At 38.4% G+C, this 26,940-nt stretch overlaps 1 protein-coding gene across 1 annotated transcript in view; it reads right to left on the reverse strand.

Annotated features, from left to right (window-relative positions):
* TMEM164 (transmembrane protein 164) overlaps positions 1-26,940 on the reverse strand; it is a 229,728-nt gene that overhangs the window by 129,685 nt on the left and 73,103 nt on the right. Inside the window, exon 2 of the mRNA XM_049767613.1 lies at positions 21,363-21,412. Coding sequence (XP_049623570.1) covers positions 21,363-21,412 — 50 coding nt within the window. The remainder of the gene's footprint in view (positions 1-21,362; positions 21,413-26,940) is intronic.

Genomic DNA, 26,940 nt, shown 5'->3' on the forward strand with positions numbered 1-26,940 from the left:
TGATCCTCTCTATTGCAGGACGTAGGAGAATCTGACAATTCCCATTCGAAATCTTTCCACTGACCACCAGCCCCACCATCTTAGGTGCTTTCTTTATTTTCTCATTAACATAAAAAGACATCCTTTATCACACTCAAATCTTGGGAAATTATTGCATTTTGGAAGCTACTAGTCTGGAACCAAGGATAAAAACCACATAAATGTTTTTTTTAATAAATCACAATATCACAAAGTTATGGCACTAATGAAAGTTTAATAATTTTGGAGGAAGAGTCTGCTATAAACCTTCGTAAGTTAATTTGGAAGAGGAAAAAATTGCAGTGATCAACCAGATCAAGAAAAGTCTAGGCAGGGTTGGAGAGAGAGTTCGGTTGGTTGGGTGCTTGCCTGACATCCCAGACACCTCATATAACACCCCCACTCCCTGAAAGGAGTCATCCCTAAGGACAGAGTCAGGACTAATCACTGAGCACAGTCAGGTGTGTATCTTACCCTAAAATAAAGAATTTATTGGACTGGAGGAAAGGGATAGTACAGGGTTTAAAGTATTTTCTTTTTCTTTTTCTTTCTTTTTTTTTCTTTTTTTTTTTTTTAGTTTTTGGGTCACACCCAGCGGTGCTCAGGGGTTACTCCTAACTGTCTGCTCAGAAATAGCTCCTGGCAGGCACGGGGGACACTATGGGACACCAGGATTCCAACCAACCACCTTTGGTCCTGGATTGGGTGCTTGCAAGGCAAACGCCGCTGTGCCATCTCTCTGGGTCCTTCTTTTTTTTTTTTACTGTGATATTTCTATTTTATTGGAAAGTATAATAGGAATCAAATAAGCAAGCACTATGATAAAAGGTTGCAACTGCAGCTAGGGTAATAGTCAAAGAGAATTTATACTACATATTTCTTTTTTTTTTTTTGGTTTTGGGGTCTTACCAGGTGACACTCAGGGGCTGCTCCTGGCTATGCGCTCAGAAATCGCTGCTGGCTTGGGGCACTATATGGGACCATTGCAGTCCATCCTAGGCTAGCAAGGGCAAAGCAGATGCCTTACCACTTGCACCACCGTTCCGGCCCCTATACTACATTTTTCAACAACAACTAGATATGAGGTAGAAAGGTAGATAAAACATCTGTTCAGAATCAAAAACTCCTAACATATCTTTCAAATATCTTCCCATCATCCTAAAATCTTTTTTGAAATACTTTACTCTTTTAATTACCATGGTTATAAGGTTATTCATAATATAGTTTGATTTTTTTCACAATTGCAGTTATTCATGATTTTCATTCATACTCTTGACCACAGCACATTATTTCCCACCACCAATGCCCCAAGTTAACCTCCTGCCCTCCCCTAAGTTTCTTTCTTCTCTCTCTCTCACACATACACACACACATTTTTATTCTCTTTTTCCTTTTTGATAATGTAGATTGCAATATCATTTGTTGCTGCAGGGTTATCATGCATATCACTGTACCTCATTGCAGCACCCAGTTCTAATCCAGAATGATGATTTTTAATTATTGTCATAGTGTTCCCTTCCCGGCCCTAATTGTACTCCCCCACTAGTTGTAGCAATTTTTCTATTATGGACTAGTCTTCCTGGCCCTCGTTGCTATTGTCTCCAGATATTATTACCATACTATGTTTTTACTATAGCCCACAAATGAGCGCAGTTATTGTATGCTCAGCCCTCTCCCTCTGACGCACTTCACTCAGCAAAATACTCTCCATATCCATCCTCACTAAGCAAAATTTCATGAATTCATTTTGGAAGTACTTTTCATAACATTTAAGAAAAATATATCAAGGACATTCAGAGAAGAAGTCAATCTCTCCTGTTGCAGATGACGTGACTCCATGTTAGAAAATCCTAAAGACTACAAAAAAGTCTCAAACAACAATAACTGTAACAGTAAAGTGGCAAGTTGCCAAATTAACATGCAAAAATCCATGGATTTTCTATAAACAAAGAATGAAAGTGAAGAAAGTTTATTTAAGAAACAATCCTGGGGCCGGAGTGATAGTACAGCGGTGGAGCATTTGCCTTGCACGCAGCTGACCCAGCACGGGCAGCGGTTAGATCCCCGGCACCCCACAAGGTCCCCGAGCCAGGAGTAATACCTGAGCAATACTGGGTGTAGCCCCAAAATCAAAAAAATCAAAACAAAACAATCCCATTCACAATTGTGCCTCAAAAAATCAAGTAACTTGTAGCAACTTTAGAGGTGAAAGACCTATACAAAAAAAAACCTACAAAAAAACTGCTTCAAGAAATAAAAGAGGATACAATAAAATGGAAACAAATACCCTGATCATGGATTGGGAAATCTAAAATAATTAAAATCACAATATTTCTCAAATAACTGAACAGATTTAATGCAATCCCTATATGGATACCCATGACCTTTATCAATGGACTAGATCAAACACTCCTGAAATTCACATAAAACAATAAAACATCGCAAGTAGCTAAAGTAATCCATGGGAAAATGTAGAAGGGAGGCATCACTTTACCCAGCATCCAACTGTACTATAAAGCAATAGTTATTAAAATAGCATTCTATTGGAAAAGATCAATATAATGACTTGAATATTCTGAGACTGATACTCATGTATATGAGCAACTGATCTTTGATAAAGGGGTAAGAAATATGAAATGGAGCGAGCAAAGCCTCCTCAACAAGTGGTGTGGAGAAAATTGGTCAATACAAGCAAAAATGTCAACTGTCTGATGCCATGCACAAAAGTAATATCTAAATGTATTAAAGACCTTAATATCAAACCTGAAACCATAAGGTACATCGAGAAAAATTAAAGCACAATACTCCATGACACTGAAGCTAAAGGAATCTTTCAAGAGGAAATACTGTTGGCCAAGCAAGTAGAAGCAAAGAGAAACAAATGGGACTGATTAAATTAAGACTCTTCTGTACCTCAAAGGAAATGGCAACCAGGATACATAGAATCCCCACAGAATAGGATAAACTATTTACATAATACCCATCTGATAAGGAGTTAATATTTACAATACATAAGGCATTGGTAGAGCTTAGCAGGGAAAAATATTCAAAAATGGGGATAACAAATGAACAGACATTTTCTCAAAGCAGAAATACAGATGGCCAAAGGGCACATGAAAAAATGCTCCACATCATTAATCATCAGGGAGATACAAATCAAAACAATGAGATAACATCTCAAGCCACAGAGACTGGCACATATCACAAAGAACAAAAACAACCAGTGGTGGCACACATGTGGAGAAAAAGGGACTCTCACTACTGGTGGGAATGTAGACTGGTCCTTCCTTTTTGAAAAACAATATAGATATTGCTCAAAAGACTAGAAACTCAGCTTCCATATGATCCAGCAAAACCACTCCTACAGTGGGAACCCAAAAACAATGCAGAAAAGCCGTCTGCTTTCCTATGTTCATTGCAGCACTATTCACAATAGCCAGAATCTGGAAAGAACCAAAGTTCCTGAGAACCTAGTAGTCTAAAAAACTGTGGTGCATCTACACAGTGGAATATTACAGAGTTGTTAAGGTATTTTCCTTGCAAACACCTGAGCCTAGTTAATAATACAGGAATAATACTTGTGTACAGATCCAGGTTCAAGTCCTAAGTACCAACAGGTATGGCCCACAAACCTAAAAATAAAAAAGAATGTATGGTTACAATAGAATATATTATTCTTAGGAGAATTGTGATCTAACAAATGGTGTTCAAGTAATAATGATTGGAGTAAATAAAAGTCATATCATTCCCTACCTTCTCTATTCTCAAAATTGCATTGAGATGAACTACGAAGCTGAGTATTTGTAAAAGACAGATAATTTACCACTAGCAAAATCCTTCCTGTGTAAATGCGATGGAAGAAATTAACATTGCCTAAAAGGTATTTGGTTGTTGATTAAAATAAAAAAATATAAAGTCAACGTGTTGGGTGAGTCCTCCCAGGCACGGATTTTCTAATCACTCTGATGGATAGGTCTGATGAAGAAGGGTAATGGAGAAATAATTCACAAGAAGTCAGTTAAAGTTTCATCAGAGTCAGCTTGCTTTATTTCTCAGGCTTTTCTTTTTTAGATTTGTTTTTGGTTTTGGTTTTTGGGTCACACCCAGTGGTGCTCAGGGTTTATTCCTGGCAGGCTCAGGAGATATATGGGATGCCAGGAATCAAACTACCATCTGTCCTGGGTTGGCATGCAAGGCAAACACCCTACCACTGTGCATCTCTCTGGCCCCAATTTCTCAGGCTTTTCTCTGCCTTGAGTCTCTCTGCCATGTGTCATGTGCTCTTCCTCACATGTGCTTCTCTGTAAGCTTTTTGCTGCCCCTCCCTCTTGGCCTCTTCCTGCTTCTCTCTTGCCTCACCCTAGCCAGACATTTTTATTCTTTATTTAAAACAGCCAGCCCCATCCCAGGTGTGGCTGGTCAGATCATTCAGGTGGGATTAACATCTCAAAAGAAAGCTTAGGTAAAAGGACATTGGGAGTACGGTTACATTTGACAACTAATCAATCTAAACTATAAAAGTGTCAAACAGTATATATCCAAAGCATTATAAAAACTTGGCTGAACTAGCAGAATGATTTCAAGCACATAAACAAAGCATACACTGCAATAAGGCCAATGAGAAAAGCTACAAAGCAGTCTGGAAAGAACATTCTCTTAAAAGATAATAAAGAGTCAGTACTTACTATATTTAAAGAAACTCAACTAAAAAGGAGAAAAATTCCTATATAAAAACTGCATGAAGAATTTGCTGTGCCAATTCTCAGATCAAAATAAAATGTCAGTAAGATACATATAAGAATTCTGGTTACTTGAAATTTTCTAAAATTCATTTTGGAGGAATAAAATGAGGAAAAGGGCACAGAGAAAGCAAAAGCAAAGCACTTTAACATGGTTCTCTTTCTTGTCCCTGAGGTTTTTAAAAAGGAATCTTATAAAAAAAAAGACAGTACGGTAATAATATGTAGAGATGTAGAGACAATAAAGATGAGGGCCAGAAAGACCAGCCCATGGTATGAAACTCCCACAAAGACCTGTAAGTGTAGTTAGAGCACTAAACACACTGACAACTACCATGTCAAATGATAGTTGGAACTGATCACTGTGGACAAGAACTGGGTGCTGAAAGGGAATAAGGTGCTATGCATAGCACCCGCTCATTGACAATAGTACAAACCACAAAGTCAGAAAATAGTGAGAGAGAAGAATGCCTAGCCTCGAAACAGGCAGGGAGTGAGGAGCAGAAGTGAAATGGGGGACATTGGCAGGAAAGTTGCACTGGTAAAGGATGGTATACATTCTATGACTGAAACCCAACTATGAATATTTCTGTAACCATGGTGTTTAAATAAAGGAGTTATTATTTAAAACTAAAAACAATAAAACAAATATTATTTATTAAGAATTTGAGAGGCAAATTGGTTTCTGTGTTTGCTTGGATGCTAGTTTTCTCCATAGGCCATATCCAGGGGTATTCAGGGGTCACTCCAGGCTGTTCTAAAGGGAACACATATAAGACAGAAGAAGAAAAACAAAAGATGGTCTTATTTATCTGTCATATATAGAATAACTGGATGAGGCAATGTAATGTAGTAAAGGCAGACTACCTAGATCACTCTTAACCACAGAGTTTATGGAGAAGGAAAGAGAAGGAAGAAAACCAAGGTGGGAGGAAGTGAGAAAGTTATGGGGTACCAAGAGTCATGACTTTGGTTATAATGGGCATGTGGAAGTAGTATTGCAATATATACATAGCACAGACTCAACAACACTGAAAATATGAGATGAAAGCTGCAATTATAAAACTTTATAATGTGCCTTTCAAGGTATCAAGCTGGAGATGAGGTTGAGAGGAGGGATGGAGTATGGGAAAACTGCTGGAGGGAAATTAACACTGGTGGTGAGATTGGTATTGAATCTAAAGGTGGGAAAAAGAAGAGGAGAAATGGAGGAAAGGGGAGGATGGAAAGGGGAGGGGTACAAAACTAAAGAAGACAAAAGGGACAGAATATTCATTTTAAGAGATTAGGAAAAACAGGAAGAAGCAATCAATAATGATTTTCTAAAAAGCTGAAAGATTCAGACAAAAATATAATTTGGTAATAAGTGGAAAATTATCCAGAAGCAGATACCACAATGTAACTAAGATTAGATAAAATGATTACTAACAACAACAAAAACTCAATATAAACTCAATAAAATAAAGTCAATAAAAACTCAACTAAAACTCAATTATCTAGGGGCCAGAGAGATAGCACAATGTGTTTGCCTTGAAGCAGCTGACCCAGGATCTAAGGTGGTTGGTTCGAATCCCGGTATCCCATATGGTCCCCCGTGCCTGCCAGGAGCTATTTCTGAGCAGACAGCCAGGAGTAACCCCTGAGCACTGCTGGGTGTGGCACCAAAAACAAAAACAAAACAAAAAACTCAAATATCTATAACTTTGTATATCAGAGTTTTTTATTAAATAAAAATTATTAATAAAGAAAAGAATATTGTCAGTTCCTGTCTAGCTAGGACAGACTGCCTGTTGGGTGACAAATTTGAAGACATAAGAAACATAATTTTTCAGCAAATATTAATGACTGCTTTCCAAAAGTGACTGGGTTGGGTGCTATGCAGAACATGCCGGAGTCTACTTAGTGAAGAAGCTAACAAATTCATGCATGGCTGAAAGAGTAAAGGACCAAGAGGTATAGAGTATCTATGAACCTATAACACACTGGAGAGAAGACCACAAGAGTACCCATTTGGGTATGATGAGATTTATGGGATTTCCCCTAAAATGTTTAAATGGTTATAACCCTTGAGTAACACTGAATAGCAGAAAAAATTTGCATGCCTGATGAAATGCACTGATTAGCAACCTCAGCTCTAGGGTCAGACAGACAGCTGATCAAATCCCACCTGAATAAGTGACTTCAACTTTCCGAGCCACTGATTTTGTTCCAACCAGATATAGTATTTGCACCCTATATTGGCTTATGACCAAAAGTAATTGAACTAACCCACAGTAAGCGAGCCTAGGCAAAGAGGAAGCCTGATTATGAGTATTAGCAGATAAAGGCATCTCTGTGTAATATTTAGCCAGATTGGCCCTATTTTTTCATCTTCACCAATATCTTTGACCCCAATTGTTTTTTATTTTTTTGCTTTCCGAAAAATATATTCACAACATTTATCTGAAAATTAGATTGTGTAAAGCGAAGTGCTTTGAAAACAGTGGGGTTATAGAGATAGCTCAAAAGGCAGGTGTGTGTGCATTATGTTTGGTATGGGAGGTCTGGTTTCAATCTCCAGCATCACAGAGTTCCCTGGAACACCTTAGGGAGCAGTCCTTTAGCATCATGCTAGGCATTGCGAAAGGTGGAGAAAAGAAGAGGAGGAAAGGAGGACTGGGGAGGATGGAAAGGGGAGCGGTACAAAACTAAAGAAGACAAAAGGGTCAGAATATTCATTTTAAGACACTAGGAAAAACAGGAAGAAGCAATCAATAATGGTTTTTTAAAAAGCTGAAAGATTCAGACAAAAAATATATTTTGGTAAGAAGTGGAAAATTATCCAGAAGCAGATACCACAATGCAACTAAGATTAGATAAAATGATTACTAACAACAACAACAACAAATAAAAGAGTAAAAACAAAATAAGATTAACATCAAGAAAGAACCCATGAAAACTATTTTTAAATGATGAAATAGAAAAATTTCAGAGGAAAACTAAATTCATGGCAACACATTTAAAACTGTAGGAAATAGATCATTTCTTAGCAAAGATAAATGACCAAAATTGACCCAGAAAGATATGAATAAATTAAGTACATCAGAAGACAATGAAAAGATGATTAAGAATCCACCAACTGGAGCTGGAGGGCTTTTGCCTAGCACACAGCTGACCTAAGATTGATCCATGTCATCCCATGTGGTCCCCACGCCTTCCAGGAGTAATTTCTCAACACAGAGCCAGGAGCAACCCCTGAGTACAACCCAGTATGGTTTAAAAAGCAAAAACCAAAAATAAAAAAAGAATCTACCAACTGAAAAGGTGAAAAGGGCTCTAACATCAATTGAGCTTCATGGTTACGTTTTTCTTGATCTTTGAAAAAACATGGTTTCGAAAGGCAATTAAAGTATTCCAAGGTAGAGCAAAAAGAAGGGATGATCACAGCTCCTGCTACCTAACCATCAGAATTTTAATAATTAACTATGAAAAGTTCACCGAAAATACTTCAAATTCACTTAGAAAAACTAAAGCAAGGTTCTAAATAAAAGACTGGTAGGTTCCAACAATATAGCAATATGTATTATGGTAAGCTGGGCTAACAGGACAGTTAAAAACCAAAAAAAAATCTATCAACAATTCATTGTATCAAAATCTTAACTGAAAAATATATCTTGAGGCCGAAGAGGTGACGCTAGAGGTAAGGTGTCTGCCAAGGAAGGTCCGCGGTTCCATCCCCCTGGCGTCCCATATGGTCCCCCCAAGCCAGGGGCAATTTCTGAGCGCTTAGCCAAGAGTAACCCCTGAGCATCAAACGGTGTGGCCCGAAAAAAAAAAAAAAACCTGTTTGGGGCCGGCGAGGTGGTGCTAGAGGTAAGGTGTCTGCCTTGCAAGCGCTAGCCAAGGAAAGATCAAGACCGCAGTTCAATCCCCCGACGTCCCATAGGGTTCCCCCAAGCCAGGGGCGATTTCTGAGCGCTTAGCCAGGAGTAACCCCTGAGCATCAAACGGGTATGGCCCGAAAGACCAAAAAAAAAAAAAGAAAGAAAAATATATCTTATCAATAAACAATGAGGAAACACTTAAAACAATACAAAAACCACCCTCTTTAAAAATATCTCTTCAAGGGGCTGGAGAGATATCATGGAGGGAGGACGTTTGCCTTGCACGCAGGTCAGTGGTTCCCTGAGCCTGCCAGGAGCGATTTCTGAGCGTAGAGCTAGGAGTAACCCCTGAGCGTTACCAGGGTGTGACCCAAAAACCAAAAAAAATATCTTCAAGAGCTGAAAAGTTAGTACAGAAGGTATGGTATTTGCTTTGTGCACAGCTGACCAAGTATTCATTCCCCAGCATCCCAGATGGTCTCCCAAGCACTTCCAAGAGTTAAATCCTGAGCGTAGTTACCACCCCCAGCACAGTTGAGGGTGGTCCCAAAATAAAATTTAAATTAAAATCTCCTTAACAAACACCCAAAAGTAAATACAAAGGAATAAATAATCACTTTGAAACTGGTTTTAGATAAGAGTTCCCTCCCTGGCAGCATTTTTTAAAACTTTGTCTTTGAGTTTCTACAACAATAATAATATAAGAAAATTGACTAACTTTAGAAAAAAAGGGATAAAACCAAAATAAATTATATCAGAACTAACAAATTTTGATATGAAAACTGGATAGGACTATTATTAATATCAGTAACTCATATTTTACCAAGAAATATTCAGGAAGAGAAGAATATATCCCACTCATAATGGGCTTCCAAAAGCTTTAGGAGTAACACTGGTGAAGGGGGGTTTCTTTTTATGACCAAAACCCAACTATAAACACGTTTGTAATCATGGTCCTTAAATACATTATTTTTTCTTAAAAAAAAAGATTTAGAAAAAAATGTATCACAAAGGCCCCATGTATATAAGAAGAAGAGGATAAATCCAATCAAAAGATATAAATCAAGATCTGAATAGACAGAAATACAAGCTCTTAAATTAAAAGAGGAAAGCAGAGCAATAATAGGGCATTTGCCTTTCATATGCCCAATCCAAGTTCAATCCCTGGCATTCCCAATCAGGTCAAGAGTGATCCCTGAGCACATATCCAGGAGTAAACCCTGAGCACTGATGAGTGTGAAAAAAAAAAGAACTTTATCATTTAAAAAATAATTCTTATTAAAAGTACAATTTTAACTCTAACTTAGAATGGGAATTTGGGCAGGGCAGTTGACTGAAAGTGATCTTAAAACAGTCTTCAAGAAAAAAAATAAATCACTAATCAAGAAAAACACTTTTAGCCAATGTAATCAATATTATTTGGGTGCCTTGGGGAAGAAAAAAGCGTAACAGACCCCCCAAATATGCTCCCTGGCATGTACATTGTTTTGAACTAACCATTCCCAGTTGACTCAGTGGGCATTTCTTTACCTTTGCCTTAGCTGCTTAATGTGATTTGGATAGCAGCTCAGTTCCAGGAAGTGACTAGCACCAGGGTTCAAAACAAAGACTATGAGCTAATGGCATCTACTGGAGGGGAGTGGTGGTGATTTAGCAAGGCCAGTTCCTTCAAGTCACCTCTGGATTGTTCTGTCTCAGCAGGACATCAAAAATAGCTGTTTAAGAAACACAAGCTCTTCCCATCATCCTGAAATTGTCTTTCTCCCTGTTGAAGATCCAGATGCTGAGCCCCTTCTCCCTAGCCCATAATAACATGCAAATCCAATGGCATAATTGCAAGACTACATCACATGCAATGAAGTTTATTTTTCTCCTCTATGTCTCATTAAGTCACATAAAAAGAACATAGTAGGACAGAGGAAAAATATTGCTCCCAGAATGAAAACTAAGGAGTAAACAGAATACAAAAATCAATAAATAGAAAGAGCAGGGAGCATCTCATATGGTTTCCCAAGCCTGCCAGGAGCGATTTCTGGGCGTAGAGCCAGGAGTAACCCCTGAGCATCACTAGGTGTGACCAAAAAACTAACTAACTAACTAAATAAATAAATAAATAAATAAATAAATAAATAAATAAATAAATAAATAAAAACTAGGAACCAAATTTAACTAAAAAATAAAAATAAATGTGCCGGAGAGATAACACGGAGGTAGGGCATTTGCCTTGCATGCAGGACGGTGGTTTGAATCCCGGGATCCCATATGGTCCCCTGAGCCTGCCAGGAGCAATCTGAGCTTAGAGCCAGGAGGAACCTCTGAGCGTGTCAGGTGTGACCCAAAAACCAAAAAAAAAAAAAATTATGAATAGTTCCTAGCTTAGAAAACTTTATTAGAATACATAATATGGCATTTCAATTCAAAAGTATTCTTTTTCTACTTGTTCACTCTCAGCGGCTTCTTGGCCTCTTCCTTTCTTCACTGCTTAACTGTGTTTGCTACCATACTAGGTTTCCGATTAGTTTCCACATACGGTGACTATTGAGTCCACTGTCTTAAGTTAGATTGTTTATTTTCCCCACTTTTTATCCCTTTGTTATTTGTTACATAAGGAAGTTAGTAGAAGTGTCCCTCCATTTAAAGTTTATATAAGAACCAAGTCAATTCGATTGTTGGACTTATTCTAATATCCCCATAGGCACCAATTTCGCCATGTGATACTGTTCTTCCTTTGCATAGGCACCTTAAAATGGGAAATTATATTCAAACACGTTCTTATCTTATAGAGAGGGGAACACACAAATCTTGTAATGCAGTCGGACCTTACACCCTGAGCATTGTCTTCAAGACCTGGCTCATTGTTAAATAAGGAAGTTTGTAGAAGTGTCCCTCCATTTAACGTATATGTATATATATATATATATATATATATATATATATATATATATATAAGAACCAAGTCAATTAGATTATTGGACTTGTTCTAGCATCCCCATAGGCACCAATCTTGCTGGGAACTCTTCAATAAGAAATTTTGGTGAAAGAGTCCCTCAGTTTAATGCTTATGTTTAACCATGTCACGGGGATTGTTGGACTTGTTCTTGCGGCCCCCTTATGTGCTGATAATGCCAGGTGGCTTTATTCCTTGTTTGCTTGGGCACATTAAAATGGAAAATACTATACATACAAATAAGTTCTTTTCTAATAGAGATGGGAACACACTAATCTTGTGGTGCAATGGAACCTTACAAACCCCGAACACTGACATGATGATCTGGCACAGGCCTCAGAGGTTTGGGCATTTTCCAGTCATCCCTGAACCAGGGAAGCCATTTATGAATATTCAACGTTGTTTATGACATCACCTGGAAGCAATCCTCTACCAGGGAAGACCCTACTGTTGCTCTAACATCGATTTACTCAAAAGAGTCTTCCCTTAACACTGAGAAGATTTAAACAACAACAATGACTTGCGTACTGGACAGGGCTTTCTGCATTGCTCGTTAATTATGAGATGAAATTAGACACCACTTCGCACCATCCTGACTTCAATGTGGGATGTACAGATTCCAGGGCCTTCAATGCAGAGGCGTGAGATCAACAACAGAGACTGCGAAAGATATAACTGTATGGGCACTGCAGACAATGACTGAGATTGGACAAACTGGTTTGCCTGGAACCTAGAAATGGTCTTCTGTCAGGAAACTTCAGGGGTAGGGTTTCCTTGTACTTAGGCCAAAGTTTTTCCTTTCCATGACCCCCATACTCGGTGGGCCTATGCAAACGATAAATGCCACACTAGCATTGTATATATTAATAGTATGTCCTATCCTTAAGTTATGTTTTGTGTATGTAGAATGTCCATCTGGTATTCTGCCATTTCACTCAACCCAGTAAAGCTCATTTTCACTCCTTAAGTCTCTCACCCCCAAGCATCAGTAGCCCCCATTTACCTGTTTTAACTTCAGTACTGCACAGTCCTAATCAAACACCAAAGTGGTGCACTGGATTTAACAACCCCAAACTAATTCAAAAGACATAAAATGGACACGTATGGCTTTTGAATATTTTATGTCTATTTTCTTTGACAGCTATAACTCTTACTAGATATTTTCTTATACAGTGAAGATTTCCCCACTTTTTACCTTTTCTTCTCTCTGTGAGCTGTTCAAAAAGGAATTTTTGATTGAAAGAGTCCCTCAGTTTAATGCTTATGTTTATCCATGTCATGGGGATTTTTGGACTTGTTCTTGCAGCGCCCATATGGGCTATAATGCCATGTGGCATTGTTCCTTGTTTGCATCGGCACATTAAAATGGGAAAATACTATACATACAAATAAGTTCTTATCTAATAGAGGTAGGAACACAGAAATCTTGTAGAGCAATTGGTCGTTACACCCTGAACATTGACATAATAACCTGGCACAGGCCTCAGAAGAATGGGCATTCTCCATTCACCACTGAACCAGGGAAGCTAACTACAAAACATCCAAGGTCATTTATGACATCATCTGGAAGGAATCCTCTACCAGGGAAGACCCTACCACTGCTCTGACATTGACCTGCTCAAAAGCGACTTCTCTCAGCACTAAGAAGACGTGACAACAACGACCTGCTTACAGGACAGGGCTCTCTGCATTGCCCTTTTATTGTGAGGTGAAACTAAAGGACGCTCTACACCATTCTGACTTCAATTATGGATATGCAGATTCCAGGATCTTTAATAAAGAAAAATGATACCAACAATAGAGACTGTAAACTAGTTTGCCTGGAGCCTAGAGTTGGCATTCTGCCAGGAAACTTCAGGGGTAGGGTCTCCTTGTATTTAGGCCAAGGCTTTTCCTTTCCATGTCCCTTGTATTTTGGTGGGCCTATGAAAACAATAACTGCAACTCTAACACCATTTTTACAGTGCTCCTTTGACTCTAATCCTTAAAAAAAAACCACTTAAACTTTTGAGGTTAAAGTAATATGCATTTGCAAGGAAATGTAAGAAAATACTATGCCTTCAATGTTTAAGGAGTTACATAAGTTTTATGGCCTTAGATTGCTTTGTGTACTGCTAAGGAATGTTATAATGTACTACAATCTGGGGACTTGAGGGAGAAAGTAACTGTATATGGGTTCTATTTTATTTTTCCTAATGTTCTTTGGCTGAAAGTTCAAAATTAAGGTATCAGCAAGGGATGTTCTTCTAAGAATTCTGTTAGTGGGTGATTGTCCTTGCACTGTAACTTTACGTTTTCCTCTTTCTTTGCATCTTTGTTCTCATAATTAAAAATAAATTTATTTAAAAAATATTATTTATAATATAGAAATAACTTTTATAAATAGACACAAATTTATGTCTACCAAATCATGTTATGAAACATGATCTATGTAAAATATGGAGAAAATGACACATTTTTAATTTTTTTAATTTTTAATTATGAGAACAAAGATGCAAAGAAAGAGGACAAGGTAAAGTTACAGTGGAAGGACAATCACCCATAACGTAATTCTCACAAGAAGTCCCCTTGCTAATATCTTAACTGTAAACTTTCAGCCAAAGAACATTAAGATAAATAAAACAGAATCCATGTACAATTATTTTGTCCCTCAAGTCCCCAGACTGTAACACATTATAATATTTCTTAACAGCACACAAAGCAATCTAAAGTCATAAACTTACGTAACTCCTTAAACATTAGAGGCATAGTATTTTTTACATTTCCATGTACATGTATATTAGCTTAAGTTAACCTCAAACTTTAAGTGGGTTTTTTTTAAGGATTAGAGTCAAAGGAGCACAGTAAAAATGGTGTTAGAGTGGCAATTGTTGTTTGCATAGGCCCACCAAAATATGAGGGACATGGAAAGGAATAATCTTGGCCTAAATACAAAGAGAACCTACCCCTGAAGTTTCCTGGCATAAGACCAACTCTAGGCTCCAGGCAAGCTAGATCATCCAATCCAAGACGTTGTCTGTAGTGCAAACACACTTTTATTTTTCACACAGTCTCTGTTGTTGGTATCATGTTTCTGTATTAAAGATCCTGGAATCTGCATATCCTACATAGAAGTCAGGATGTAGAGCATCCTCTCGTTTCACCTCACAATCAAAGGGTAATGCAGGAAGCCTTGTCCTGTAAGCAGGTCGTTGTTGTTGTTAAGTCTTCTCAGTGTTAAGGGAAGTCTCTTGAGCAGGTCGATGTCTGAGCAGTGGTAGGGTCTTCCGTGGTACAGGATTGCTTCCAGGTGATGTTATAGACAAACCTGGATGTTTCGTGGATGGCTTCCCTGGTTGAGGGGGTGAATGGAAAATACCCTTTCTTCTGAGGCCTGTGCCAGGGAAGATGAAACATTTTTAATAAAGTATTTTAGAATATGTTTAACAAAAAAATAAAAATAAATATTATGTGGGAACGCTCTACCACCAGCAAAAGTAATGAGCACATATTTGGTAAAAGAAGCTTTAAAAGTGACCATGAACAAGGGAAATTTTCAAATTATTCAATGAAGTCTTAAAAGGAAAATATAAACAGTTCATAGAAAAAAAGTAGCTAACAGAAATGAACAATTCAAAATAAGTTGATAACAAGATAATACTGAAATATATCAGTAACCAAGGAAAGATATCCACTGCATTATCAAACTTTCAAACAAATCTTATTACCGACTGCTGGCTGCACTACAACAAAAAGAAAATCATCTTATATATACAAAATGAAAAAGTAAATTATAACAGTCTGATTTTGTAAATCAATCAAATTTTTCTTTTTTTTCTGATGTGTGTATGTGTGTGTGTCATTGCTGCCCTTGATTTTTCCTTTGGTTAACTTATCTTTCTTTTTTTATTTAAACACCTTGATTACATACATGATTGTGTTTGGGTTTCAGTCATGTAAAGAACACCACCCATCACCAGTGCAACATTCCCATCACCAATGTCCCAAATCTCCCTCCTCCGCACCCAACCCCAGTCTATACTCTAGACAGGCTTTCTATTTCCCTCGTACATTCTCATTATTAGGGTAGTTCAAAATGTAATTATTTCTCTAACTAAACTCATCCCTGTTTATGGTGAGCTTCATGAGGTGAGCTGTACTTCCAGCTCTTTTCTCTTTTGTGTCTGAAAGTTATTATTGCAAGAATGTCTTTCATTTTTCTTAAAACCCATAGATGAGTGAGACCATTCTGCGTCTTTCTCTCTCTCTCTCTGACTTATTTCACTCAGCATAATAGATTCCATGTACATCCATGTATAGGAAAATTTCATGACTTCATCTCTCCTGACAGCTGCATAATATTCCATTGTGCATATGTACCACAGTTTCTTTAGCCATTCATCTGTTGAAGGGTATCTTGGTTGTTTCCAGATTCTTGCTATGGTAAATAGGCTGCAATGAATATAGGTGTAAGGAAGGGATTTTTGTATTGTATTTTTGGGTTCCTAAGGTATATTCCTAGGAGTGGTATAGCTGGTTCGTATGGGAGCTCGATTTCCAGTTTTTGGAGGAATCTCCATATTGCTTTCCTTAAAGGTTAAACTAGACGGCATTCCCACCAGCAGTGAATAAGAATTCCTCTCTCTCCACATCCCCACCAACACTGCTTGTTCTCATTCTTTGTGATGTGTGCAAATCTCTTTAGTGTGAGGTGGTAACTCATAGTTGCTGTGTTTTTTTGTTTTTTTGTTTCTTGGTTTTTGGGCCACACTCGGCGTTGCTCAGGGGTTACTCCTGGCTGTATGCTCAGAAATAATTCCTAGTGGGCACAGGGGACCATATAAGATAACGGGATTCGAAACAACCACCTTTGGTCCTGGATTGGCTGCTTGCAAGGCAAACGCCTCTGTGCTATCTCTCCGGGCCCATATTTGTTTTGATTTGCATCTCTCTGATGATTAGTGATGTGGAGCATTTTTTCATGTGTCTTTTGGCCATTTGTATTTCTTCTTTGTCAAAGTGTCTGTCCATTTCTTCTCACCATTTTTTGATGGGATTAGATGATTTTTTTCTTGTAAATTTCTATCAGTGCCTTGTAAATTTTGGAGATTACCCCCTTGTTTGATGGGTATTGTGTGAATAGCTTCTCCCACTCAGTGTGGGGCACTTGTATCCTGGGTGCTATTTCTTTTGAGGTGCAGAAGCTTCTCAGCTTAATATATTCCCATGTGTTAATCTCTGCTTTCACTTGCTTGGAGAGACCAGTTTCCTCTTTGAAGATGCCTTTAGTCTCAAAGTCCTGGAGTGTATTACTAACGTGTTATTCTATATATCTTATAGTTTCGGGTTTGATATCGAGGTCTTTTATCCATTTGGATTTAACCTTTGTAGATGATGTTAGTTGGAGGTCTAAGTTCAATTTTTTGCAAGTGGCTAGCCAGTTGTGCCAACACCACTTGTTGAAGAGGCTTTCTTTGCTCTATTTAGGATTTCTTGCTCCTTTATCAAAAATTAGGTGATTGTATGTCTGGGGAGCATTCTCTGAGTATTCAAGCCTATTCCACTGATCTGAGGGCCTGTCCTTATTCCAATACCATGCTGTTTTGATAAATATTGCTTTGTAGTAAAGTTTAAAGTTGGGGAAAGTAATTTCTTCCATATTCTTTTTCCCAATGATTGCTCTAGCTATTCTAGGGTGTTTATTGTTCCAAATGAATTTCAAAAATGCCTGATCCACTTCTTTGAAGAATGTCATGGGTATCTTTAGAGGGATCGCATTAAATCTGTTCAATGCTTTGGAGAGTATTGCCATTTTGATTATGTTAATCCTACCAATCCATGAGCAAGGTATGTGTTTCTATTTCCACGTGTCCTCTCTTATTTCTAGGAACAGAGTTTTATAGTTTTCTTTGTATAGGTCCTTCACATTTTTAGTCATGTTGATTCCAAGATATTTGAGACTGTGTGGCACTAATGTGAATGGGGTTGTTTTCTTAATGCTATTTCTTTCTTATTGCTATTGGTGTATAGAAAGGCCACTGATTTTTGTGTGTTAATTTTGTAGCCTGCCACCTTGCTATATGAGTCTATTGTTTCTAGAAGCTTTTCGTAGAGATTTTAGGGTTTTCTAGGTAGAGTATCATGTCATCTGCAAATAGCAATAGCTTGAATTCTTCCTTTCCTATCTGGATTCCCTTGACATCTTTTTCTTGCCTAATCGCTATAGCAAGTACTTCCAGTGCTATGTTGAATAGGAGTGGTGAGAGAGGACAGCCTTGTCTTGTGCCAGAATGTAGACGAAAGGCTTTCAGTTTTTCTCCATTGAGGATAATATTTGCCTCTGGCTTGTGGTAGATGGCCTTAACTATATTGAGAAAGGTTCCTTCCATTCCCATCTTGCTGAGAGCTTTGATAAAGAATTGGTGTTGGACCTTATCAAATGCTTTCTCTGCGTCTATTGATATGATCATGTGATTTCTATTTTTCTTGTTGTTGATGTTATGTATGATGTTGACAGATTTACGGATGTTTAACCAGCCTTGCATTCCTGGGATGAAACCTACTTGATCGTAGTGGATGATCTTCTTAATGAGGCACTGACTCCTATTTGCCAGGATTTTGTTGAGGATCTTTGCATCTGTATTCATCAGCGATTCTGCTCTGTAATTTTCTTTTTTGGTAGCATCTCTGTCTGGTTTAGGTGTCACGGTGATGTTGGCTTCATAAAAGCTATTTGGAAGTGTACCTGTTTTTTCGATTTCATGAAAGAGTCTTGCCAGGATTGGTAGAAGTTGTTTGATCATTTGCTTTAAGGCTTTTCTCCAATTTCTTCTGCTGTATGGCATTGTTATTTATCTCATCTTCCAGTGTACTAATTCTATCCTCAGCTGTTGTTAACCCATGGGAAAGCTCAACCATGTTTTTCTTCAATTCATCTACTGAGTTTTTCAGACCTGTTATTTGACCTGAGATTTCAGTTTGGAGTTTTCTGATTTCTATCTTCATATTCTCTTGATTCTTATTAGTGTTCTCTTCTATATTTTCTTTGAGTTCTTTGAACATCTAACATATTGCGACTCTAAACTCCTTATCTGAGAGACTGACTAGTTGGTTGGTCATGTTCAAGTCATCAGAGTTGCCATCGTCATTCTCTATGTCTGGCGCTGGCCTGCTTTGTTTCCCCATTGTCACACTTGTATTGAGTTTTTCTACGTGTTGTAGTTGTATTCATTGGCTAAATGATGTGCATGGCCAGGAAGCGAAGCGGAGCGGCCACGCTCCTCTGGCTCCATCCTTTCTGGGCATGTAAGCTCACCTCCAGGGAAGGCTCCAGGGAAGGTGAGCTGTCTGCAGATGAGCCACACACAGGATGAAATCAGGCCGAAAATGGAGCATAGCCCAGAAGCAGGTAGATAGGGGTGCTGGCATCTGAGTTCCAGCATAGTTCCTCAAGTCTGTCTCTCACTCTGAAGCAGGCAGGATCACCAGCAGGAACTCTGATGAAATCCAGTCTCAGGCAGCTGGAAACTGTATGGCCCAAGATGGCTTCTGCACCCTTCTGACTCCTGGCAGAATCCAGCAGGAATCAGTGTGTGTACCTCCAGACCCACCTTTGAAGCAGGCAGGATTACCAGCAGGAACGCTGTTGAAATCCAGTCTAAGGCCGCTGAAACTGCATGGCCCAAGATGGCTTTTGTGCCCTTCTGACTCCCGGCAGAAACCAGCAGGAATCAGTGTGTGTACGTCCCGACCCACCTCTGAAGCAGGCAGGATTAACGGCAGGAACGCTGATGAAATCCAGTCTCAGGCAGCTGGAAACTGCATGGCCCAAGGTGGCTTCCGTGCCCTTCTGACTCCCGGCAGAAACCAGCAGGAATCAGTGTGTGTATGTCCCGACCCACCTCTGAAGCCAGTTCCCAATCAAAATTTTCTAATATAAATATTTAACATATTCAAGCATATATATGCGTTAAAAGCACCAGTACGTGTGAGTAATCATGTTTATTTCAGCACTGACAGTAGTGTCAGAAAAATAGAAAACAAATTTACAGAAATTAATGGGGCCGGAGTAATAGCATGGTGAAAGGGCATTTGCCATGCAGGCTGACGACCCAGGATAGACCTAAATTCAATCCTCAGCATCCCATATGGTTCCCCCAAGCCTGCCAGGAGTGATTTCTGAGCACAGAGTCAGGAGCAACACCTGAGCACTGCCGGGTATGACCCCCACAAAAAAAAGAAGTGCTATTAATAGGAAACTGCTAAATAAATTGTCATACATCAATCATGAAGTATTTTATATAGTCTATAAGAAATATAAAAGTATAAGATTCCATTTTTGTTAAACAAATAATAATTTGTATTGTGTGTATCTGCATTTCATGCGTATATGTATATATAGGACTACGTGCATGTTCTTGCATATGAGCACAGAGAAAAGATCATAAGTATAATTGGTGTGGTAATAATATGCAGGAAGGTTTAGAAAGGTAGATGCAGAGCCAAACAAAACAAGGAAAATAAAAAAAAAAACAAAAAGAATCACTATAAAAAAATTAGCCCAGCAATCATAGCTGTCATTTTTGTGTGTCAATTCATAAGCAAATTAATTAAAATTTGGAAAAGGTAGAGTGAAAAAACTAAATGCAATTTTTCCTTTCAAAAAGGGGCAAGAACCAAAATTATCATTTGGTGATAGGAATCAAGGTGATCTGTATTTCCCACTTTTAGGTGTGTGTCCATTTTTTATTATGAGAATTTTCACTTTCATACTCATGAACTAACGCCAATAAATGTGACACTAAATGCACTTACACTTGAAAAATTAACCTCATCTTGAAAACTAAGAGAAGAAAACAGGATTAAATATAAATACCCATCCTGCTTAGGAATAGTTTGAGTTGGAAAAACATGAAATCCGGGTTCATGACTCTTCATCCAGCAAAAACATTGATCACTCACCCTTGACAAGACCTAAGTAGCTGTTCCAAGGAGCCATTTGAAGCCGCAAGCATGGTCTACTTTCCCCTAACCCCTTAATGACTTAAGAAAATCAGAAAGCCATTAGTATCATTATTACCTAAAGATTTGCTGGGTTCTTTACTTCCTGTCCCCTCCCTCTGGCTTTAGGCCATTTTACTGCTCAGAAATATTCCAAATTGAGAGCTCAGGAAAAGAGAAAAGGATTAAATCCGTTTGGCCTATTTAACAACTCTAATACTTGATACTAATGCTTAATACTCTTTTGATACTTGATATGGTCACAATTGACGGTTAAACAGAGGATTCTAGGACTCTTGAGGATTTCACTTCATCAAACTTGCCTTCAGATCAACATGGTTTGCCATCAAGATTTAGATTTCATTTGAATTTGATGCTTGTTATTTTTCAGAATGATATTTGTAATAAGATAATATGCTTCTCTCATTTCAATCTGCACTTTCAGCAGGAAATTGTACTTCTGTACACAAAAGCTAATCCCCATGAAGTGGACCACAGCCCAAAGATTATTGCAAGGAGGGAAACTCTATAAAGTTTATAAAGCTTTAATGTTTATGGTTAAGGGGAAATAAATACCTTAATTATCAATACCACCATAAGGAATCATTGCTGACCTTGACAATAGCCAATATTTCATACATTCCTCTTTTACTCTTGGCCCTCAGAGACTTCAGGCCCTTGGAAACTCAAAGACAAAGAGGAAGACATGAACTCAAAGTGCTCACAGCAAACGTGCTTTTTTCATTGTTAGCAAACAGAAAAAGCATTCTGAAAAAACAATGCCAGAAAAGAAGAAAAAAACAATTAGTAGCTTACCTGAAAATAACAGTAACGCTGGGACATGGTGGGCAGGCCAGGAGAAAGATCTGCAAATGAAAAAAATTGAGTATAATTATCGAAAAACTATTAGACACACTGAGAAAATATAATAATAAGTACAGTAGGAGTATAAATACTACTACTAATAAAACAACCAATCCCCAAAAGCAAAATAGAGGACAAAAATGGCAGGCAGGTACTTTTCCAAAATGCATACATGTTTGTATTACATCCTGCGTGTGCATACATGCTTCAGAAAGTGAAAAATTATTAAGAGGGTAGGGGAGATGGAGAACGTTTTTCTTAGGACCTTTAACTTTCTTCAATAACTTCTTAACCTTGAGAGTACTTTTTTGGATCACACCCGACAGAGCTCAGGGGTTACTCCTGGCTCTACGCTCAGAAATCGCTCCGGCCGGGATTTGAACCACAATCCTTCTGCATGCAAGCAAATGCCCTACCTCCATGCTATCTCTCTGCCCCCATCAAGAGTATTTTTAATTTTCTAACTCTTCAACTTCAATATGGCACAGGTAACTAGTCTAATAAACTTTTACCCAGGGCAAGTAAAAATAGATTTTGGAGCACTGGACAAAATGTCATCTGCTTTGTTGAGGCAAGTGGGTTAATCGATACTCAGAATAGTCTGACTTAAAAGAGGGGAAAAATGGGCACTGAGTTAAATTTGAATTTCAAATCAACAGTGTCTAGTACTTTAGTATAAACATTACTCAAAATGCACATATTTACATTATTCACTGTTTATCAGAACTTAACTGGGCATCCCAATTTTTTTGTTTTAATTTTATTTTCTGAGGCCATGCCCACTGGAGTCCAGGGCTTGCTGCTGGCTTTGTGCTTAACTATGTCTCCTAATAGGCCTTGGGGAACCAAATGTGGTACCCTAGATTGAACCTGGACAGCTGTATGCAAGGCAAGCACCCATTCCAGCCCCACAGGCATCCAAGTTTTATTAAAAAATCCTATTAACATTGCCACAAGAAAACTTGAAATCTGCTTTTTTCCATTTTGTTTTGGGTTTGGGTTTGGGACCAAATCTGGCAGTGCCCAAGGCTTACTCATGGCTCTGTGTTCAGGGATCACACTTAAAAGTTCTCAGTATCATGCGAAGTACAGGGGATTACACCAGGATTGGCCGCCTACATGTGTCTAACCTACTCTACTACCTCTCTGGCCCTTAAAGCATACTTTTGGTTTAATGGCTTTGTTTCTCAGCATAACTAGGTAGGTTTATTCTCTTTGCAAGTCAAACCAAACAATACAAACTGTGTCCTATGACGCAAATTGGTTTTATGCTATAGGCATGATTTAACAGTGTTTGAAAGCCAGCAGCTATGTCACATTTGCTTCCTCAAAGCACCGGTTCTCAAATGTCCCAGAAGACAAAGAAACTCCAGTAGAGTTTGTAGAACATGCAAAATCCTGGCCTTCCTCATGAAGGATTCAGAGTCACAAGTTTGAGCCACCAGAAGTTGCATATTTAGCAAAGTTTCCAAGTGATTTAAACATTCCTAGCATCCAAGATACAGGGAAACCTCAGTCTGAATAATTACAGGGGTAAAAGATGTTCGACCAAGATATAATGACTTATTAAAAAGCAAAAGTCCTATTTATAAAGTTCTTTCAACTACACTAGGTTTAATGCTATGGTTTAAGAAATAATTGATTCCTGTCTCCGTCTTCTGGGAAACTTCTATTAGTCAACTGTCTGCATTGTGCACTTGAAGATATTGTTTATATTTGGCTCTTTGCTTTTCTCAGTTTTTCCATTGAGAAGGAAAGCCTAGGAGAAGAAAACTCACTATGGAAAGACACCTGCTTGAATTCCTGCCAAGTTGCAGAGAAAGAGGAACAGAAAATAGAAGGAATCTTGAGAGGTCCATGACCTGTACAATACCTGAGAAAACAGCCATCAAGATATTACCTTTCCTGCCCCCTGTGGATTAACTTGATTAAAAGAACCAAGCCAATAACAATTACATACCCACAATACTTCCTTGACAATAGCTACATCAAAACGGTGTATATAAAAAAGCTATATATAAAAGGCCTCAACTGAAAAGAGGTTATTTACGTATTTTAAATAGTTTAAATAAATTCTAAATAATTATTCAAAATAAATTTATTCGATAGATTTGCTTTGAATAGATCTATTCTACTTACAGAGAAGTCAGGCATTTTCCATAAAATCATGTATTTAATTTGGAGTGCTGCATTAGACCCCACAGGAAGTCTATATAAAATATTCCCCAGGCATGGTAATTTTATCTAAAACCTTTCTTAAGCTATCTGATTCCTGAATTGCATCTGACCTTAATGATTTAGGGATTTTTTTTTTGTTTAGTTTGATTTGGGGAACACACTTGGTGATGTTCAGGGTTTACTCCTGGCTCTGCATTCAGAAATTATTCCTGGCAGTAATTACTGGATCATACAGGATACCTTGGATTGACCCTAGGTCAGCTGCATACAAGGAAAGCAATCCATGCACTCTATTATTTCTTTGGTCCAAGATCTTAATGAATTTGGATATGAATTTGTGGGCTTGGTATTTCAATCACCCAATTTAGGTTTTTTTTTGAGGGGTCACACCTGGTGGTGCTCAGGGGTTACTCCTGGCTCTGTGCTCAGAAATCACCCCTGGTAGGCTCGGGGGGCAATATGGGATGCTGGGAATCGAACCACAGTCTGTCTGGGTTGGCTGCATGCAAGGCTAAAGCCCTACCACTGGGCTATCTCTCTAGCCCTAAATCACCCAATTTTCACTTACCCCACTCCCTACACATTCATATCTTAGGATCAATCCAAGAAAAAAAACTGGTTTCTGTACCCACTGACCCAGCAATAAATTACTCACCTTAACCATTGGGACCAGGTTAAAGGCTGCACACAGTTACAAAACATCAAGCCCATCATAAGCTACACTCAGCATAAAAGACAAGTCAGGGATTTTCAACCCTTTTTTAAAAGTCCTCATGCTTCTGAAATCATCTAGTAGGCATGCCAGTAGCCTTCTGAAACATCTGCATATTCAAGGTACTTCCAACATGCTAAGCAGATAGGATGAAATAGGCACTGGGACCCACAATGAACTTCTACTATTCTTCACTCAAAGAGAAAAGAAGAGATGCAGATTGTTGGGGACAGATCCCAGCAACTGTTCCATTTGGCTGGTTCTGATCCATGATATCCCTCCACCAAAAGCTCAGAAACCTACTCAAAAGAGCAAGAGTCCCTTCTCAAGCCAGGTGGCTGTCACATTATTCTCTAAACAATCACAACCTACCTTCTTTTGAGAAAGTGACTATGGTCTTGATGCTAATTGAGTTCTTAGCCAGCATTTTCACATGGCTAGGCCACTCCAGTGTCCACTTTGTTCTTTCTCACCTTTAATATCTTTTCCCATCACCAGAATACAGCTCATCTTTATTTTTTATCCAAGCAATTCTTAAAGCAATAAAGAACTATTAAAGCAGTAGATTGGAAAGAAAGGATCCCATATTTATCACAGGCAATTCCAAAGATCTCCCAGCCTCTTCCAGTGATGATTAAGATTTTTCAAGGGAAACCTCTTTGTCAATGCTGAATCCACAGTCCTAATCGCCACTATTTACAGGAGTTGTGTGAAAATATCATTCTATTTTAGAGGATGAAAATTCCCCAGACTTTGCCTCCCTTGACCCAAACTTCCTTCTTGTTTAATTGCCAATGGAATCTGATTTTGGAAGGACATGTTTGAAGACTAAAAAGGACTAAAAAAACCCTCCCTTCAGCTGCAGAGTGGGAGGAAAGAGGCCACTTGGAAGTGCAAACAGGTACAATATGAAGATGAAAACATGTTCTGGTGGATTCCAGCACCAACTGGCATTTTGCAGTCACTAAAATCCACATGTTTCGGCACTTTGAAGAAAAGTAAATGGCAAGTGACAACTCAGGTTCCAAATCACTTCCACCAAAAGACCTTGTCATAAATCCTGTTTTCTGGATGAAGAGACAACAGGGGGGAATTTTCTAACAAACTCTCTAACAAGAATAGAACATGAGCCGCCTAAAATCCCAGTTCAACACACTTTCTACCTCACATGTGCAAGGTCCAGAGCAGCTGCTCTTCATTAGAATCTTTGCCTACCTTATGCCTCAAAGTACTGAAGGGAGTCACCCCTGCAGGATACCAGCTCCCCGAGACCTCTAAACAGGGTGAGGCATCTCCAAATGCAAACTTAATTGGGCTGTTGTTGGAGTAACTGGTTTTCATTCTATTCAGGATAATTCTTCTTTGCTAGAAGTACTTCAGGATCGGTCCCTTACCCTACCTGTTCTCCACCCTAGGGGGCTGGTCTTTCTCTTCCCAATAAAGACCTCAGGTCTCAGGGAAAGAACTGCTTTTCAGTTTTCCACAGCTGGTCCATCTGCCTTAGTATCTCTTACTCCTTAGCAGAAGGCTTGCAGTGGAATTTTCCTGAACCCGTGTTATTCCTTTCAATCTATGTGGATTATTTCCTATGCCCACATTTACTCCCAGACTCGTGTTTCCCCAATTCCTTGGGATTGGGGAATGAGGCTTCTACTTCACCTGGCACCCGAACAGGGACTGAACCCTAGACCCTCAGATGGTTTCAGTAGCATTAATATAAAATAATTGATACATACTGAAAATAGTTTTGCCAAGCTCTCACTGTCATAGTTCTGAGTATGATAGTTTTTACTATCTAGTTTATTTTCTATGTAGTATTTATTTTATCTATAACATTTTTGTTTTTTTGGGTCATACTGGCAGCACTTAGGGGTTACTCCTGGCTTTATGCTCAGAAATTGCTCCTGGCAGGCTTGGCGGATGATATGGAATGCTGGGATTCAAACTACCATTCTTCTGCATGCAAGGCAAGCAGCCTACCTCCATGCTATCTTTCCAGCCCCTATAACAACTTTTTTTTTATCTTTAACTATGTGTCATGTCCTTCACAGCTTCTCTGATATGATGTACTAAATATCCTTTGCAAATCTGATGGTACAAATGCAGTCACCTATTACTTTCTAAATATTATTTTATAAATGTTCCATAATTAAAATGTTTAATTTAAATCTCTTACACTAAGACTTTGTACCACTGCCAATCCTACTTATTACTTTTCCACAATGCTCACTCACTGATCCTATTCTGGCTCTTGTTTACCCATCAAACACAAAATAAGCATCATTTTCTCTAGGAAGCCTAGGGATAAATGTCCCTCTTCTGATCTCTCATTAAGTCAATCTGTTTATTTCTTTCTGAGAAATTCATTGTTGTTAGTATAAGACATTTGCAAAGATCCTTCCTCCAAAAATTTAGATACAATGGTATTAGAGTTCCTGCTGATTATTATGTTTTGAAAGTAAATAGACCCAGTTGAAATGACTGTAAAATCACTTTAATACCACCAGAATGTTCCTAGGCATGAAAGACCAGATAAACATGCTAAAATTATACATAAAAAGAATGGAATTGGTTAACAAACAAGGTAGAAAATAAAGAGAGTCACAAAGAGACTACTCAGAGACCAGATAATGTTAGCTC

This window comes from Suncus etruscus, chromosome X (genome assembly GCF_024139225.1).
Source record: "Suncus etruscus isolate mSunEtr1 chromosome X, mSunEtr1.pri.cur, whole genome shotgun sequence".
Classification (NCBI taxonomy): domain Eukaryota; kingdom Metazoa; phylum Chordata; class Mammalia; order Eulipotyphla; family Soricidae; genus Suncus; species Suncus etruscus.